At 58.3% G+C, this 17,158-nt stretch overlaps 4 protein-coding genes and 1 non-coding gene across 6 annotated transcripts; 3 read left to right on the plus strand and 2 right to left on the minus strand.

Moving 5' to 3' along the window:
* The first annotated feature begins 1,585 nt into the window (after positions 1-1,585).
* On the plus strand, positions 1,586-4,328 carry FAM136A (family with sequence similarity 136 member A). Its single transcript, XM_054295125.1, has 4 exons — positions 1,586-1,674; positions 2,452-2,592; positions 3,050-3,305; positions 4,122-4,328. The coding sequence occupies exons 1-3, from the start codon at positions 1,588-1,590 to the stop codon at positions 3,236-3,238; spliced, it is 417 nt and encodes a 138-aa protein (XP_054151100.1). The 5' UTR covers positions 1,586-1,587; the 3' UTR covers positions 3,239-3,305; positions 4,122-4,328.
* Positions 4,329-5,884: 1,556 nt separating this feature from the next.
* On the minus strand, positions 5,885-9,731 carry LOC128950237 (prenylcysteine oxidase 1-like). Of its 2 annotated transcripts, XR_008484332.1 has the most exons (7): positions 9,616-9,731; positions 8,719-8,925; positions 7,927-8,101; positions 7,454-7,665; positions 7,151-7,303; positions 6,060-6,775; positions 5,885-5,920 (listed from the first exon to the last, which is right to left on the minus strand). XR_008484332.1 is itself a non-coding variant. In XM_054295119.1 (6 exons), the coding sequence occupies exons 1-6, from the start codon at positions 9,704-9,706 to the stop codon at positions 6,117-6,119; spliced, it is 1,497 nt and encodes a 498-aa protein (XP_054151094.1). In that variant the 5' UTR covers positions 9,707-9,731; the 3' UTR covers positions 6,044-6,116. The 2 variants fall into 2 exon arrangements, 1 of the variants encoding a protein (XP_054151094.1); XM_054295119.1 differs by lacking the exon at positions 5,885-5,920 and having other exon boundaries at positions 6,044-6,775.
* A 587-nt stretch (positions 9,732-10,318) lies between these two features.
* SNRPG (small nuclear ribonucleoprotein polypeptide G) lies at positions 10,319-11,844 on the plus strand. Its single transcript, XM_054295124.1, has 4 exons — positions 10,319-10,403; positions 10,612-10,634; positions 11,069-11,193; positions 11,519-11,844. The coding sequence occupies exons 1-4, from the start codon at positions 10,372-10,374 to the stop codon at positions 11,567-11,569; spliced, it is 231 nt and encodes a 76-aa protein (XP_054151099.1). The 5' UTR covers positions 10,319-10,371; the 3' UTR covers positions 11,570-11,844.
* A 926-nt stretch (positions 11,845-12,770) lies between these two features.
* PCYOX1 (prenylcysteine oxidase 1) lies at positions 12,771-16,657 on the minus strand. Its single transcript, XM_054295121.1, has 6 exons — positions 16,570-16,657; positions 15,736-15,942; positions 15,006-15,180; positions 14,516-14,727; positions 13,772-13,924; positions 12,771-13,483 (listed from the first exon to the last, which is right to left on the minus strand). Exons 1-6 carry the CDS (start codon positions 16,655-16,657, stop codon positions 12,825-12,827), a joined length of 1,494 nt encoding a protein of 497 aa, XP_054151096.1. The 3' UTR covers positions 12,771-12,824.
* A 105-nt stretch (positions 16,658-16,762) lies between these two features.
* On the plus strand, positions 16,763-16,833 carry TRNAG-CCC (transfer RNA glycine (anticodon CCC)). Its single transcript has one exon. It is a non-coding gene; the product is annotated as a tRNA-Gly (tRNA).
* The last annotated feature ends 325 nt before the right edge of the window (positions 16,834-17,158 follow it).

Genomic DNA, 17,158 nt, shown 5'->3' on the forward strand with positions numbered 1-17,158 from the left:
CACCCGGGATCCCCCCCCCCAAAAAACCGGGATTCCCCCCCAAAAAAAGGGATATCAAAAAAAGGCGGACCCTAAAAAAAACCCCGGACCCCGCAAAATCTGGGACTCCAAAAATCTCATTCAGAACCCCAAAAAACCTCCTGGGATCCCCCCCCAAAAAAATCCGGGATCGTCCAAAAAAACTCCGGACCCCCCCCCTAAAAAATCCGGGACACTTAAAAAGCTTCGGGACCCCCCCAAAAAACTCCCGGACCCCACAAAATCCGGGACCCCAAAAATCCCACCCGGGACCCCAAAAACTCCCATTCAGGACCCCAAAAATTCCCGCGGGACCCCAAAATCCGGCCCGGGAGCCCAATTTTATGGGGGACCCTAAAAGAGGGAACAGGGGGACCCCAAAATTTCCGGGTGACCCCAAAAAAGGGGGGGCAGAGAACTTTGAGGGTTCCGGGGGGACATCAAGAGCTGAGGGGACCCCAAAAGAGACCCTGAAAACCAGATGGGGACCCCAAAGTTTATTGGGGTCCCCAAGAGGGTCGGGGGGACCCCAAAAGTTCCGGGCGACCCCAAATTTTAGGGGGGCGGGGGGGGGCAAAGGTTATGGGGGCGGGGCCGGGAGTTTTTGGGGTTCTCCCGGATTTTGGGGGGGTTTGCCTGGTTTGGGGGGTCCTGGGGGGGTTCGGGGACTTTTTGGGGACCCCCAGACCCGCCCCGGGCTTTGGGGACCCCCCCGGGGCCGCCCCCTGCCCTCCCCTCCCCCTTCCCTTACCGGCAGCGCCGCTCGGGGGCGTGGTCTGGGATGACCACGCCCATAAATGGGAAGAGCAGTGGGTAATTTGTATGCAAGCCACGCCCATTCGTAAGGACCACGCCCCCTCTAAGCGAGGCCTCGCCCCGGCATGAGGAAAGGGGCGGGGCGCGTGATGGGGCGTGGGCTGTGGTGGTCATGCCCATAAAGGGAGAGGCAGTACCGTTATTATGCAGACCACGCCCATAAGCGAGGTCACGCCCCTCACGTGCGGGCACGCCCTCCGGTGTGAGGGGGAAGGGGCGGAGCTGGCGGGGGGAGGGTCCTGAGCACCCCAAAAAAGGATTTTGACCCCAAAAGGGAGGTTCTGACCCCAAAAGGGAGGTTCTGACCCTAAAAGGAGGGACCTGACCCCAAAAAGAGGGTCCTGAGGTGCCCCAAAAGGCTTCTGAGTCCACTGGCAGGGTCCGGTTCTGAGGCGGTTCCCGGCGGGTTTGGGCCGGATTTTGAGGCGATTCCCGCAGGTTTCGGGCGGGCTTTAGGGCAGGTTTGGGCCGGGGTTTGGGCCGGGTTTTAGGGCAGGTTTTAGGGCAGGTTTTAGGGCAGGTTTAGGGCAGGTTCCGGGCGGGTTTCAGGGCAGGTTTTAGGGCGGGTTTAGGGCGGAGCGGGGCGGGGTTTAGGGCGGGTTTAGGCCGCGGAGCGGGCCCATGGCGGAGGCGGCGGAGGGCCGGGTTCGGGGCGGGTTTAGGGCGGATTTGCGGGGGGTTTAGGGCAGTTTAGGGCGGGTTTAGGGCAGTTTAGGGCGTTCTTAGGGCGGGTTTAAGGTTTAGAGCGGGCCCATGGCGGAGGCGGCGCAGGGCCGGGTGCAGGCCGCGGTGGAGAGCGCGGTGCAGGGGCTGGAGCGGGAGCAGATCCGCGGCATGCAGGTACCGGGGACACTCGGGGACACCGGGGGACACCGAGGGGACACGGGGGGGGCAGGCAGGGACGGGTTCGGGGCACCCCCACACACACACGTGGGTGCCCGAGCAGCGCCGGGACCGGCCCCCATACACACCCTGAGACCCTCCCAAATCACTGAGATCCCCCCCAAAAATCACTGAGCCCCGCCCAGTTCATTTTGACCTCCCCCATACACACCCTGAGACCCCCCCTCAATTCACTGTGACCCCTCCATACACCCTCTGTGCCCCCCAAGTGCATCTCCTGTGCCCCCCAACATTACTTGTACTCTCCAACACACCTTGTGGCCCCTTAACACACCCTGTGTCCCCTAAATACCCCGTGTCCCCAACACACCCTGTGCCTTTCACACCCTGTGCCCCCCAGTACATCTCCTGTATCCCTCACGCATTCCCTGTGCTCCCTAAACACACCCTGTGCCCCCCCAGTTCATCCCCTTGTCCCCCTAAATGCACCCTGTGCCCCCCAAGTGCATCTCCTATACCCCTCACACATCCCCTGCGTCCCCCAACACACCCCCTGCCCCCTAAACACACCCTGTGTCCCCCACAGTTCATGTCCTGTGCCCCATAAATACACCGTGTCCCCCAACACATCCTACGCCTTCCAAACCCTGTGCCCCTCCATTCGTTCCCTGTGACCCCCAACACACCCTGTTAACCCCTTGTCCCCCATGTCCCCTGGGTACCCCAAGTCCCCAGGGTGGCCCCCGTTAACCCCTTGTCCCCCCGTGTCCCCAGGGCGCCATGTTCCGCTGCAGCGCGCGGTGCTGCGAGGACGCCGCAGCCTCCATGCAGGAGGTGCAGCGCTGCATCGAGCGCTGCCACGCGCCCCTGGCCCGCGCCCAGGCCATCGTCACCGCCGAGCTCGAGCACTTCCAGGTGAGGAGGGGGCACCGGGACCCCCGGGGACAGCACCAGGACCCCCCCGAGACCCCTGGGGACAGCACTGGGACAGCACTGGGACCCCCTGGGACAGCACTGGAACCCCTGGGGACAGCACTGGGACCCCTGGGACAGCACTGGGACCCCTGGGACAGCACCGGGATAGCACTGAGATAGCACTGAGATAGCACTGGGACCCCTGGGGACAGCACTGGGACCCCTGGGACAGCAATGGGACCCCCGGGGACAGGACCAGGACCCCCCCGAGACCCCTGGGGACAGCACTGGGACAGCACTGGGACCCCCTGGGACAGCACTGGGACCCCTGGGCAGGATGTGAGCCCCCAGTCCCTGCAACCCCAGTGCCCCCTACACCAGGTCCATCCCCTGATCCCCCCAGTCCTGTGCCGACCCCCAGTGTCCCCAGTGTCCCCAGTGACTGTGCCATCCCCAGGACCGGTTGAGCCGCTGCTCGCTGCAGTGCTCGGACCAGGCCAAGGACGCCCTGGACTCGGGGGGCTCGGAGCCGCGCGTGCGGGGCCAGCTGGACGCCTGCCTGGCCACCTGCGGGGAGCAGCACCTGCGCCTCGTGCCCGCCATGGCCAAGAAGATGCGGGACGGGCTGGCCAGCATCCAGCAGTGACAGCGGGGACACCCCCGGGACACCCCGGGGACACCCCCGCAGCAGCACACACTCATTAAAGGCTAAGGTGGCACCTCCCAACAACCGCGGGTGCTGCTGGGGGTGATGGGGGAAACTGGGGGGCACTGGGGAACTGGAGGTGATGGGGGGAACTGGGAGAGATGGGGGAGAACTGGCGGGACTGGGGGGCACTGGGGGTGGTGGGTGGCACCGGGATGGGCGATAGAGGGTGATGGGGGGCACTGGGGGAACTGGGGGTGATTGGGTGGGCGCTGAGGGGACACTGCAGGTAAGGAGGGGTATTGGGGGGTGATGCTTGGGAACAGTGGCACCCACACACACGTGTGACCCTGTGCACACACGCACACTCACACAGGTGTGCTCACCTGCACACGCGCACACCGCGTGCCCGTTCGCACCGCACACGATGGGGGCCATGCCGCCGTACCTCCCCGTGTAGCCGCGCACTCCCCTCACCGCCCCCTGCTTCGCTCCCTTCCCGCCCCGCTGCCTTCCCCTGGCTGCGCCGCTACTCGGGTGAGTGCGGTAGCGCCCCGAGCGCCGCCATTGGCTGCACGGCAGGGACGGGCCGGGGGCTGCGGGCGCCATGAGCAAAGCGCACCCGCCCGAGCTGAAAAAGTGCGTCCGGACGGGCCCGGGCTGCACCGGGGAGGGAGGGGAGCCGAGCACGGTGTGGGGGGAAGCGGGCACTGGGCACCGGAACGGCGCGGTCCGCCGCTTGCCGGTGTCCCGGCGTGCATCGCCGCTTGCCGCTGCCCCGCTGCAATGGCGGCGGGAGGGGGCGGTTCGTGAGGGGATAATGGCGGGGGGCTCCCGCCCCGTCCCCAGCCGCCGGTGCTCACCCGCTGCCTTCTCGTTGCAGGTTCATGGACAAGAAGCTGTCGTGTGAGTCGTGGAACTGATCCCACCCCGATCCTCTGCCCCGGGACCCCCGGCCCGCCCTGATGCCCTCACGGTGCCCGGGGACCCTCACGGTCATCGACGAGTGCGTGGAGATGGCGGCGGGCAGCGGAGCAATATCGGCAGGGTGCTGAGGGCACTGGGAACGGGGTGGTGAGGGCACTGGGAGCACTGGGATCGGGGTGCTGAGGGCACTGGGAGTACTGGGAGCAGAGTGGTCAGTACCACTGGGAGCACTGGTGGAACCGTGTGTGCGGAATGAGCGGGAAGTTTAAGGGACAGGAATGGGAATTCAGCAGAGCTTCGGGTGCTTCTCAGCTTCCCCCCTCCAGGTGATCCGAGGGAACAGCATCATCATGCTGGAAGCTTTGGAACGAGTATAAACCCCTGGAAAACCTCAAATTCCCACCCATGAATTCCATTCCCTTGTCCAAGACTCTGTTCATGAGAGTACAGTTATTTGGTTTTGTTATTAAATCAGTTTTGTAATGGTTGACTTAACTCAAGCCTTTCTCACATCAATTTTTGGCAGTTAATTCCACTCCCAACCCTGGGAAAACTCATGGAAAACTTTAATATATTGATGTGAATGTTAAATTTGTGCTGGTTTTGGTGGTTTTCTCCTTAAAAAACCCTCAAGTTGTTAAATTCTTTATTAGCTTCATACCTGAACACAGCAATGGATATTTTTCCTCTTTCCCACCCATTTTGGCAACTCCCACCACCCCATTCCCCCCAGTTTCCACCCTGAGGAAAAATTCATTGGCAGGAAAAGTTGGGGCAGAGGGATGGACAGCCAGGGAGTCGATATTCCCAGCTGGAGGGCACTTTTGGGGTCAATATGGCCCTTTTAATGAATTCCCTAATCTCAGACAGGGATAAATCAAGGAGTTTGAAGAATTTTAGTGAGGAAAATGTCCCGGCTTACTTGGGAACACTTCTCTGCTCCTGCTCCCTCCAGAGTTGCCCAAAGAGCTTCCAGGTGGCACCAGGGGAGGTCAGGATGAGATATTGGGAGGAATTTTGTCATGGAAGGAAGGCTTGTCCAGCTGAGGCTGTGGCAGAGTGATCAGCCCTTGGAAGTGTCCAAACAACGCACGGACGCGGCACTTGAGGAGATCGCTAATGGTGAACGCGGTTGGGCTGATGGCTGGACTTGAGGGTCCTAACAGCTTCGAGACTCTTGATGGTCGTGAAGGTTCTTGAGGGTCTTGAAGATCCTAATGGCCTTGAAAGTTTTGATGATCTTGGAGATCCTGAAGATCTTCAAAGTTTTGATGTTCTTGATGGTCTTGAAGTTCTTGAAACTCGTCCGACCTTAAGGATCCCCTGATCCAATGAAACACCTCCTAGGAGGGGTGAAGCACTGAGTTCATTAGTGTTAATTATGGCATCTTGAAGGTCTTAATGTTCTTGAAGGTCACGATGATCTTGAAGACCTTCCAGCCGTAGGAATGCCGTGATCATAAGAAACATCTCCTTGGAGGGGCAAAATATGGAGTTCATTAGTGTTAATTACGGCATCTTGAAGGTCTTGATGTTCTTGAAGATCTTGAAGGTCATGATGTACTTGAAGACCCTCCAGTCATAAGGATCCAGTGATCGTATGAAACACGTCCTTGGAGGGATGAAGTATGAAGTTCATTAGAGTTAACTACGGCATCTTGATGGTCTCAAAGGTCTTGATGTTCTTGAAGATCTTGAAGATCATGATGATCCTCAACCCTCCAATCATAAGGATCCCATGATCCTATGAAACACCTCCTTGGAGGGGAAAACTATAGAGTTGGTTAGTGTTACTTACGGCATCTTGAAGGTCTTGATGTTCGTGAAGATGTTGAAGATCATGATGATCTTGAAGACCTTCCAACTGTCGGAATCCTGTGATCCTACGGAACACCTCGTAGGAGGGGCGCAGCTCATAGTTCATTAGCGCTAATTAAGCCCCGGGGGCGTGTCAGAGCTCCGTTTTGAGCCTCTCGTGCAGGTCCTCCTGGTCGACGCTGGCGCCGTGGCCGTGCCAGCGGTGGAAGGCGAGCAGGGCGGCGTTGCGGGCGGCGATGGCGCTCATCTCCATGGCGCTGGCGGCGCGCTCCAGCCCGTTCAGGTAGTAGAGCTGCTCGTGCAGCACGATGGGGGGAAACCTCTCGGGAGCGCTGTACTGGGGATACGCCAGCCACGGCTTCACCTTCACCGAGTCGTAGGAGGAGAAGAGCAGATTGAGCTGCTCCTTGCTGAGCTCCTCGTTGGAAAACACCTTCCAGACGGCCGAGGGCAGCGGCAGCTTCTCGCCCGTGCCCGTGTCACCCACGGGGGGCTCCAGGTTCACGCTGTTGAAGAACAGTTTGGGATTGTCCGTGGTGAAAATGGCCCCAAAGGGAAAGGCCTGGGGGTCCTGGTAGCCGAAGAAGGAGGTGTTCAAGCGCCCGTGCACCAGGGTGGTGAAGATCTGCTGATAGGGACTGGGGAATTCCGGGATGGGAGGGTCGAAGTTGCGGAAGGTGATGTCGGCCATCTTGCGGCCCAGCGGCGCCGCGATGAGCACGATGTCGTAGGTGTCCCCTGTGAGCCCTGAGGACGTGTTGTAGGTGACCTCGTAGAGCTTCACCGTGTCCCCTGTGGAGAGCAGCTCGGTTATCCTGACCTGTGCTGGGATCCCACAATGCCACCAACATTTGGGTTCATCCATTAGTGCAGCTGGGTTTGGAGCCCTGTTTTCATGGAATGGGTTGGGCTGGAAGGGATCCTAAAGTCCATCCAGTTCCACGGCAGGGACACCTTCCTCTATCCCAGCTTGCTCCAAGCCTCATCCAGCCTGGCCTTGGACACTCCAGGGATCCAGGGACAGCCACAGCTCCTCTGGGAATCCCATCCCAGCCCCGCCTCAGCCTCCCAGGGAGGAATTTTCATTTTGAAAGACTCCAAGGGGCCTTGGATACTCTCCAGTGTCACCATCCCCTCCCCACTGAAGGGAACTCCAGCCCCACTCACCACCACGCTGGTGTCTGGTTTTTGGCTCTATGGACACGACAGTTCCCGGGATAACCTCGGCCTTAGAGGAGTAGATGAGGCCGGAGCACACGAGTTTGTTCCCCCCTTTCACAGACCAAAGGCCCGACTCCAACCAGCCTGCAAGGAGAACACCTGCAAGGAAACCACCTCTGTCAAAGCAGGGAACCACTGGAAAAACAAACTGCAAAATCAGGGGGGGTTAACATCCCTTTGGGACACAGAGCAGGGAGCCAGAGAGCAGGAACCCAACACCCAGGATGGGCGGCTCCTCCACACACTCACCTACAAAGCCGTTGACGGTGACCCCTTGGCCATAAGCGAATCTCATGATGGGACACACCACCTGGTTGATGAATTTCTGGGAGAAGCCTGCTTTCTGCATGGCCTCGTCGATGCTCTGGTTCAGCAGCCGCGCGAAGTCGTCGCCGCCCAGGGCGTGCAGCAGGCGCTCGTTGCTGCTGAAGGCGTAGTCGTGCATCTGGTACCGGTAGATCCTGTCAGTGCACACAGGGATTGTCCCGGCAGTGAGCTCTGGCCCTGGGACCCGCGGGGAGCCCACGGGGTGGCTCTGTGGGGCTGCAGGACAAGGAGGCTCAAGAGGGCAGGTTCAGGTTCCAGACTGGGGATTTTTAGGAGGGTGGAGCAGCTGCACCATCCCTGGAAGTGCCCAAGGACGGAGCTTGGAGCCACCAGGGACAGAGCAAGGTGTCCTTAAGGTCCTTTGCCACTTTTTCCCCCTCAGGACCCCAGCCCACCTCATGAACTTGTCCAGGATGTCCTCCACCCACATGGACATGCGCAGGGGGTTGAGGCCGTAGTGCCACAGCAGCTTGGGGCGGTTGATGAAGGACCAGCTGCTCTCCTCAAACACAAATTCCTCCCCATTGTAAACGCCTGAGGGGCTGCCCTGGAGTGTGTTGGCTGAAAGGCCTTTGGGAAAAGGACAAAAAAGGTAATTTAGGGAAAGGCAGCACTATTCTACCTCAGATTTAATTTCCTCAGATAACCTGGCTTTGTCCTGATAATGGTGAGTGATTGAAGATTAGAGTGCCAAAGAGTGGAAAGGGGAATTAGCCCTTGATCACGGGCCAGGGAATGATTGGAGGTGGTTTTTGGACCTGTATGATGCAATTCATGGGTCACCTGTGTGGAGGGGCCAGACCATTCTCTTTGGGATGTGGATTTCCTTTGCCTGTAGTGGGGCATGGGGGAGGTGATGGTGGGCTATTCGGGAAGGAAAGTGGCCTGTGAGTGACAGATACAGGACAAAGGTGCTTACTATGGAACTATATGGGGGAATATTGGGAAAAGGATTGGAACTGTTGGGGAAGGATATGGGGGTTATATTGGGAAAAGAAGGGAGGGCTATTCGGGAAGGATATGGGGCGCTGCTGGGGAATTATATGAGGGCTACTGGGGATGGATAATGGGCTACCAAGGGGATGTTCCCCAGCAGATTAGGACCCAGAGCACCCCAGGGGGACCATTTTGCGTCTGAGGGACAATTTTGGGACTGGGAAACACCAAGGTGGAGTGTCCATGCTCACCCAGCTCCTGGACAAAATGCTTCATGTGCAGGTTGAGGGGGTGGATCACGGACCCCCCTGCCTCGTAGCTGGCCCCCTCCACGTCCAGCGTGTCCAGCCGGCCGCCCAGCGCTGCCTTCTCCAGCACGTGCAGCTGCACGCTGCGGCCGAACTTCTGCCGCAGGAAATACGCGGCGGCCGAGCCGCCAATCCCGCCGCCCACCACGGCTGCGAGAAGGGGGCACGGTCACACTCACAGCCCCAGGAACCCCCACCTCACACAGCCCCCTCACAGACCCCTCATGGGCCTGTGCACGACAGATCCCGTCATGGCAACCCCCTCACTGATCCCTCACAGACCCCTGCATGACAGATCCCCTCTGGGGAATTCTCTCACACACCCCTCATGGCCCCGCCACCCCAATCCCCTCAAAGGAGCCCCCTAATTTCCCATGTCCCCCTCACAAGGCCCCCCTTGACCTTCAAGGACCTTAAGGGGTCCCCCATTGCACCTTCCTCACAGATCCCCTCAAAGGATCCTCTCTTCACACTCCCCTGACCCTCACAGATCCCTCACTGTTCCCCCCACTTCAGATCCCTCAAGGGACACCCCCATGCCCCATTACTCCCTGACCCACATAGGTCCCCTCAGGGGCCTCCCATGACAGATCCCTTTAGTGTCCTTTAAAGAATTCTCCCTTATCCTCACGGATCCTCCCAAAGGATCCCAGTGGCACCCCCTGCTCCTCATGAGATCTCCTCATCCCTTCAAGGGACACGGCCTCACACCGCCTCTGACGGATCTCCTTAAGAGATCTCCCCTGAGCTTTCCCCTCAGATCCCTCTCCGGGTCCCCGTCTCTGACACAACCGCCTCCCCTCAGCCCGCGGCCATCGCCCGCTATGTCCCCGTTCGCACCGATCTTGGAGGGCCCATGGCGGAGGCTGAGGGCGGGCGGGCAGAGCCCGGCGAGCAGGAGCAGCGGCAGGAGACGGCCGAGGCCCGGCATGGCGGCGGGGAAGGGCAGAGGGCGATGGGCGGGCAGAGGGCGATGGGCGGGCCGGGGGCGCACGGAACTTTTGTGTCCCTCTGAACTGTTATCCTGAATTACGAAATCCGTCCTTTTATCCTGAATTCGAAAGTCCTTTCTTTTACTTCATTTCCCTTTAATTACTTCAGTTTAACTTCATTACTTTAATTTTCCCGGCCCCTCAGCCCGCCCGCCCGCTCGCCGCCATCTTGCGAGGAGCCGGCGTCGCTCGGGCTGCCCAGGGCTCACGGGGCCGCCCCGGCGGGCGGGAACAGCCGGGGAGGGCGGCGACGCCGCCATGGAGGATGAAATGCCCAAGACCCTGCGCACATGTGAACACATCAGACACACACGTGTGCACATGTGGACACACATGTACACAGGCAGACACACAAAACATGCGCACACACGCACCGCACACGGTGTGGGCCATGCCGCCGTACCTCCCCGTGTAGCCGCGCACTCCCCTCACCGCCCGCTACTTCCCCCCCTTTGCGCCCCGCTTCCTTCCCCTGGCTGCGCCGCTACTCGGGTGAGTGCGGTAGCGCGCCGCGCGCCGCCATTGGCTGGCGCTAGGGGACGCACGGCGCGGTGACGTCAGAGCGCGGCAGCGCGGCAGAGACGGGCCGGGGGCTGCGGGCGCCATGAGCAAAGCGCACCCGCCCGAGCTGAAAAAGTGCGTCCGGAGGGGCCGGGGCTGCACCGGGGGGCGAGGGGAGGCGGGCACGGTGTGGGGGAAGCGGGCACCGGAACGGCGTGCACCGCCGCTTGCCGGTGCCCCGCTGCAATGGCGGCGGGAGGGGGCGGTTCGTGAGGGGATAATGGCGGGGGTCTCCCGCCCCGTCCCCAGCCGCCGGTGCTCACCCGCTACCTTCTCGTTGCAGGTTCATGGACAAGAAGCTGTCGTGTGAGTTGTGGAACTGATCCCACCCCGATCCTCTGCCCCGGGACCCCCGGCCCGCCCTGATCCCCTCACGGTGCCCGGGGATCCCCGCCCGCCCCCCAGCAGGGCCCGGTTTTGGGGACCCTCACAGAGCCCAGGGAGGGGGTCCCGGCTGCTGGGGCTGATGCTCTGGTCTGCCCCCTGCAACATCCCTGATTGATTTCATGCCTTGTAGCTCGTTAATTAAAATTCTAATTCGTTCATTAAGCCGTAATTCATTAATTTAACTATAAGATGAGTTGAAAATTCATTCTTTTCCCCTTGTCTCATTATGGGTTGTGCTCAGTCCTTCCTTCCCATTCACCCCCTTCGGGTCCCGCTCATTCCAAGCTGCAGATTTGGGGCCAAACGGTCCCGTTTTGGGAACTGTTCCCCCTTTAACCCCTGCATTCCCGCAGTGAAGCTGAACGGCGGCCGGCACGTGCAGGGCATCCTGCGGGGCTTCGACCCCTTCATGAACCTGGTGATCGACGAGTGCGTGGAGATGGCGGCAGGCGGGCAGCAGAACAACATCGGCATGGTGGTGAGGGCACTGGGGGCACTGGGAATGGGGTTGGGAGGGCACTGGAACCACTGGGAGCAGGGTGCTGAGGGCACTGGGAGCACTGGGAGCAGGGTGATGGGGGCACTGGGAGCACTGGAAGCAGGGTGCTGAGGGCACTGGGAGCACTGGTGGAGCTGTGTGTGGAATGAGCAGGAGGTTTGGTGAGGAACAGGAATGGAAAATCCATCTGTTTTCATCCTCATGGGGGAATTGCAGCCAAATTTTCAGGGATTTTTGGGGAAACAAACTGAAACAAGCTGTTACCTTCGATCAGAGGTAACCTCTCTCACCTTCCCCGTTTCAGGTGATCCGAGGGAACAGCATCATCATGCTGGAAGCTTTGGAACGGGTATAAACCCCTGGAGAACCCCAAATCCCCACCACCACTTCCATTCCCTTGTCCACGATGCCGCCCACGCGTGAACAATTATTTTGGTTTTGTTATTAAATCAGTTTTGTAATGGTTGACCTAACTCAAGCCTTTGTCACATCAATTTTTGGCAGCTGGGTGTTAATTCTGCTCCTAACCCTGGGAAAACTCATGGAAAACCTTTTCATTTATGGGAGTGGGTGTTAAATTTGTGCTATTTTTGGTGGTTTTCTCTTTCAAAACATGGACACTTAACAATTCTTTATTAACTCTTTCATACCTGAACACAGCAATGGACACTGGTGGTTTTTCCTCTTTCCCACCCATTTTGGCAGCTCCCAGCAGCCCATCTTCTCCCTGAGGAATTTTTCTTTGGCAGGAAAAGTTGTTCTGGCTTACTTGGGAACGCTTCACTGCTCCTGTTCCCTCCAGAGCTGGCCACACAGCTTCCAGGTGGCATCAGGGGACATCAAGATGAGATATTGGGAGGAATTTTGTCATGGAAGGAAGGCTTGTCCAGCCTAGGCTGTGGCAGAGTCAGAATCCCTGAAAGTTTCCAAAAAACACATGGACGCGGCACTTGAGGAAATCGTTAACGGTGAACGCAGTTGGGTTGATGGTTGGACTTGAGGGTCTTGAGGGTCTAGAAGGTCTTGAAGGTTTTGATGATCCTGAAGGTCTTGATCTTCTTGAAACTCATCCAACCTTAAGCATCCCCGGATCCTATGAAACTCCTCCTTGGAGGAGCAAAGTATGGAGTTCATTAGAGTTCATTACAGCATCTTGAAGGTCTTGACGTTTTTGAACATCTTGAAGGTCTTCCAGTCTTAAGGATCCCTTGATCCTACGAAACACCTCCTTGGAGGGGCGAAGCATGGAGTTCATTAGAGTTACTGATGGTATCTTGAAGGTCTTGATGGTCTTGAAGATCTTCCAGTCTTAAGGATCCCGTGATCCTACGAAACACCTCCTTGGAGGGGCGAAGCATGGAGTTCATTAGAGTTACTGATGGTATCTTGATGGTCTTGAAGCTCTTCCCAAATTCTAGGATCCCATGATCCCATGAAACACCTCCTTGGAGAGACAAAGTATGGAGTTCATTAGAGTTAATTACGGCATCTTGAAGGTCTTGATGATCTTGAAGACCTTCCAAATATAGGAATCCTGTGATCCTACGAAACACCTCGTAGGAGGGGCGCAGCTCATAGTTCATTAGCGCTAATTAAGCCCCGGGGGCGTGTCAGAGCTCCGTTTTGAGCCTCTCGTGCAGGTCCTCCTGGTCGACGCTGGCGCCGTGGCCGTGCCAGCGGTGGAAGGCGAGCAGGGCGGCGTTGCGGGCGGCGATGGCGCTCATCTCCATGGCGCTGGCGGCGCGCTCCAGCCCGTTCAGGTAGTAGAGCTGCTCGTGCAGCACGATGGGGGGAAACCTCTCGGGAGCGCTGTACTGGGGATACGCCAGCCACGGCTTCACCTTCACCGAGTCGTAGGAGGAGAAGAGCAGATTGAGCTGCTCCTTGCTGAGCTCCTCGTTGGAAAACACCTTCCAGACGGCCGAGGGCAGCGGCGGCTTCTCGCCCGTGCCCGTGTCACCCACGGCGGACACCACACCCAGGCTGTTGAAGAACAGTTTGGGATTGTCCGTGGTGAAAATGGCCCCAAAGGGAAAGGCCTGGGGGTCCTGGTAGCCGAAGAAGGAGGTGTTCAAGCGCCCGTGCACCAGGGTGGTGATGGTCTGGTGGTAGGGATTGGGGAATTCCGGGATGGGAGGGTCGAAGTTGCGGAAGGTGATGTCGGCCATCTTGCGGCCCAGCGGCGCCGCGATGAGCACGATGTCGTAGGTGTCCCCTGTGAGCCCCGAGGACGTGTTGTAGGTGACCTCGTAGAGCTTCACCGTGTCCCCTGTGGAGAGCAGCTCGGTTATCCTGACCCTGCTGGCCCTGGCATTCCAAAATTTGGGTTTATCCATTAGTGCAGCTGGGTTTGGAGCCCTGTTTTCATGGAATGGGTTGGGCTGGAAGGGATCCTAAAACCCATCCAGCCTGGCCTTGGACACTCCAGGGATGCAGGGACAGCCACAGCTCCTCTGGGAATCCCATCCCAGCCCCTCCCCAGCCTCCCAGGGAGGAATTTTCATTTAGAAACTCCAAGGGGCTGAGGTTGTTCTCCAGTGTCACCAGCCCCACTCACCACCACGCTGGTGTCTGGTTTTTGGCTCTATGGACACGACAGTTCCCGGGATAACCTCGGCCTTGGAGGAGTAGATGAGGCCGGAGCACACGAGTTTATTCCCCCCTTTCACAGACCAAAGGCCCGACTGCACTCCGGCCAGGGACACAGCACCTGCAAGGAAACCACCTCTGTCAAAGCAGGGAAACACTGGAAAAACAAACTGCAAAATCAGGGGGGATTAACATCCCTTTGGGACACAGAGCTTGGAGCCAGGGAGCAGGAACCCAACATCCAGGATCAGTGTTCACTTTTGTCAGTGTTCACTCCTCCCATGGGGCAGCAATTGTTGTTGGACCCAGATGACTTTACCCATTGCAAGCATCAGCCCTTTATTATCCTTCAAAAAGACTTCCAAACCTTTCCCCATTGCTGGTGGACTCGAATGACTGACACCTAAGATGGCGGCCAGCATCAGCCCTTCATTATCCTTTAGAGTAAACTTCCATCTTTTCTCTGTAAGTGGGCAGCACCACGCAACACTGACTCATCTCTTCTTCTCTCTTCTTTCTTCCTCTTCCTCACCGCTGCCCAACCCACTCTTCTATACCACACATCCTTACTGGACAGGTCAAGGCTGCTTCCATTCTTTGGTAATTAGTACAGCTGCCAGCTCATCAAGGTCAAGGCTGCCCACAGAACCATCTCTGTTCTCTTCCAATCCATTCTCCACACCCAGGACGGGCGGCTCCCTCAAACACTCACCCACAAAGCCAGGGATGGTGACCCCTTGGCCGTAATTCACCCTCATGGCCGGACACACCACCTGGTTGATGAATTTCTGGGAGAAGCCTGCTTTCTGCATGGCCTCGTCGATGCTCTGGTTCAGCAGCCGCGCGAAGTCGTCGCCGCCCAGGGCGTGCAGCAGGCGCTCGTTGCTGCTGAAGGCGTAGTCGTGCATCTGGTACCGGTAGATCCTGTCAGTGCACACAGGGATTGTCCCGGCAGTGAGCTCTGGCCCTGGGACCCGCGGGGAGCCCACGGGGTGGCTCTGTGGGGCTGCAGGACAAGGAGGCTCAAGAGAGCAGGTTCAGGTTCCAGACTGGGGATTTTTAGGAGGGTGGAGCAGCTGCACCATCCCTGGAAGTGTCTAAGGACGGAGCTTGGAGCCACCAGGGACAGAGCAAGGTGTCCCATGGCATGAGGTGTCCTTAAGGTCCTTTGCCACTTTTTCCCCCTCAGGACCCCAGCCCACCTCATGAACTTGTCCAGGATGTCCTCCACCCACATGGACATGCGCAGGGGGTTGAGGCCGTAGTGCCACAGCAGCTTGAGGAGGTTGATGAAGGACCAGCTGCTCTCCTCAAACACAAATTCCTCCCCGTTGTAAATGCCTGCGAGGCTGCCCTGGGGTGTAGCGACCGAGAGGCCTTTGGGAAAAGGACAGAAAAGGTAATTTAGGGAAAGGCAGCGCTATTCTACCTCAGATTTAATTTCCTCAGATAACCTGGCTTTGTCCTGATAATGGTGAGTGATTGAAGATTAGAGTGCCACAGTGTGGAAAGGGGAATTAGCCCTTGATCACGGGCCAGGGAGTGATTGGAGGTGATTTTTGGATCTTTATGATGCCATAAGGGGGTCACCTGTGGACAGGGGTGAAACCGTTCCCACTGTGTTTACTTTACCTGCAGTGGGGCTGGGGTACCACAGGGGGCATGGTGGAGGTGATGGGGGGCTGTTGGGGAAGAAAATAGCCTGTGAGGGAGGGATATTGGAGAAAGGTGATCACGAGGGAACTATATGGGGGGAATATTGGGAAAAGAAGGCAGGCTATTGGGGGGGTACTTGAGAAGGAAATGAGGGCTACTGGGGACGGATAATGGGCTACCAAGGGGATGTTCCCCCAGCAGATTAGGACCCAGAGCACCCCGGGGGGATAATTTTCCTATCAAGACACAATTTTGGCACTGGGGGCCAATACTCACCCAGCTCCTGGACAAAATGCTTCATGTGCAGGTTGAGGGGGTGGATCACGGACCCCCCTGCCTCGTAGCTGGCCCCCTCCACGTCCAGCGTGTCCAGCCGGCCGCCCAGCGCTGCCTTCTCCAGCACGTGCAGCTGCACGCTGCGGCCGAACTTCTGCCGCAGGAAATACGCGGCGGCCGAGCCGCCGATCCCGCCGCCCACCACGGCTGCGAGAAGGGGGCACGGTCACACTCACAGCCCCAGGAACCCCCACCTCACACAGCCCCCTCACAGACCCCTCATGGGCCTGTGCACGACAGATCCTCTCAAGGATCTGTCCTTTCCTCTCAAGGGAGCGCCTCACAGACTCCTCATGGCCTCCCCACCCCAATCCCCTCAAGGAAACCCCTGTCATATCCCCTGTCCCTCAAAGATCCCCTCACAGGCGCCCCTTACCTTCAGGGGGTCCCGTCTTGCACCTTCTTCACAGACTCCCTCCCAGCCTCCCTGACCCTCACAGATCCCTCATGGGTCCTTGCACTTAAGATCCCTCACGGCACACGCCGCCATACTCCCTGACTCACATAGGTCCCCTCAGCGTCCTCCCATGATAGATCCCCTCAAAGTCCCATAAAGCATCCTCTGCTCACTCCTTCCTCACAGATCCCCTCAAAGGATCCCAGGGGCACCCCCTGCTCGTCACAGATGCCCTCATCCCTTGAAGGGACACCGCCTGTGACAGAACTCCTTCAGAGCTCCCCCTGAGCTTTCCCCTCACGGATCCCTCCCCGGGTCCCCGTCCCTGCCAGCCGCCCTCCATCACACAACCGCCTCCGCTGAGGCCGCGTTCGCACCGATCTTGGAGGGCCCATGGCGGAGGGTGAGGGCGAGCGGGCAGAGAGAGGCGAGCAGCAGCGTCAGGAAGCGGCGGAGGCCCGGCATGGCGGCGGGGAAGGGCAGAGGGCGATGGGCGGGCTGGAAGTGCAGTTCGGGCCGGCTGCGGACAGCGGGATCATGAAGGACACTGAGAGGCGGTGTTCCCCAACCGCGCCGCTGGTGTAGTGGTATCATGCAAGATTCCCATTCTTGCGACCCGGGTTCGATTCCCGGGCGGCGCACATCCCTTTTACTTTTCTTCGAATTCTTTTATCCTGAATTCCAAAGTTTTTTCTTTTACTTCCTTTACTTTAAATTACTTTAGTTTAATTCCTTTATTTTTATTTCCTCGCCCCTCTAGAAGGCGCCCCTTTTCTTGGTGCCCACAAATACGTTCTCACCCAGCTTTTAATCTCTTTATTTTTAATCCCTTTACTTTAATTACTTTATTTTTAACACCTTGGTTTTAAATTCCTTTCCTTTAAAATCTTTTCTTTCAAACGCCTTTATTTTAACTCCTTTATTTTTATTCCTCCCCCCAAGGCCTCTGTTGCTGGTCCCCACATG

This window comes from Melozone crissalis, unplaced genomic scaffold (genome assembly GCF_028551555.1).
Source record: "Melozone crissalis strain CALT ecotype California unplaced genomic scaffold, PUWL_Pcris_2 ptg000523l_1, whole genome shotgun sequence".
NCBI lineage: Eukaryota > Metazoa > Chordata > Aves > Passeriformes > Passerellidae > Melozone > Melozone crissalis.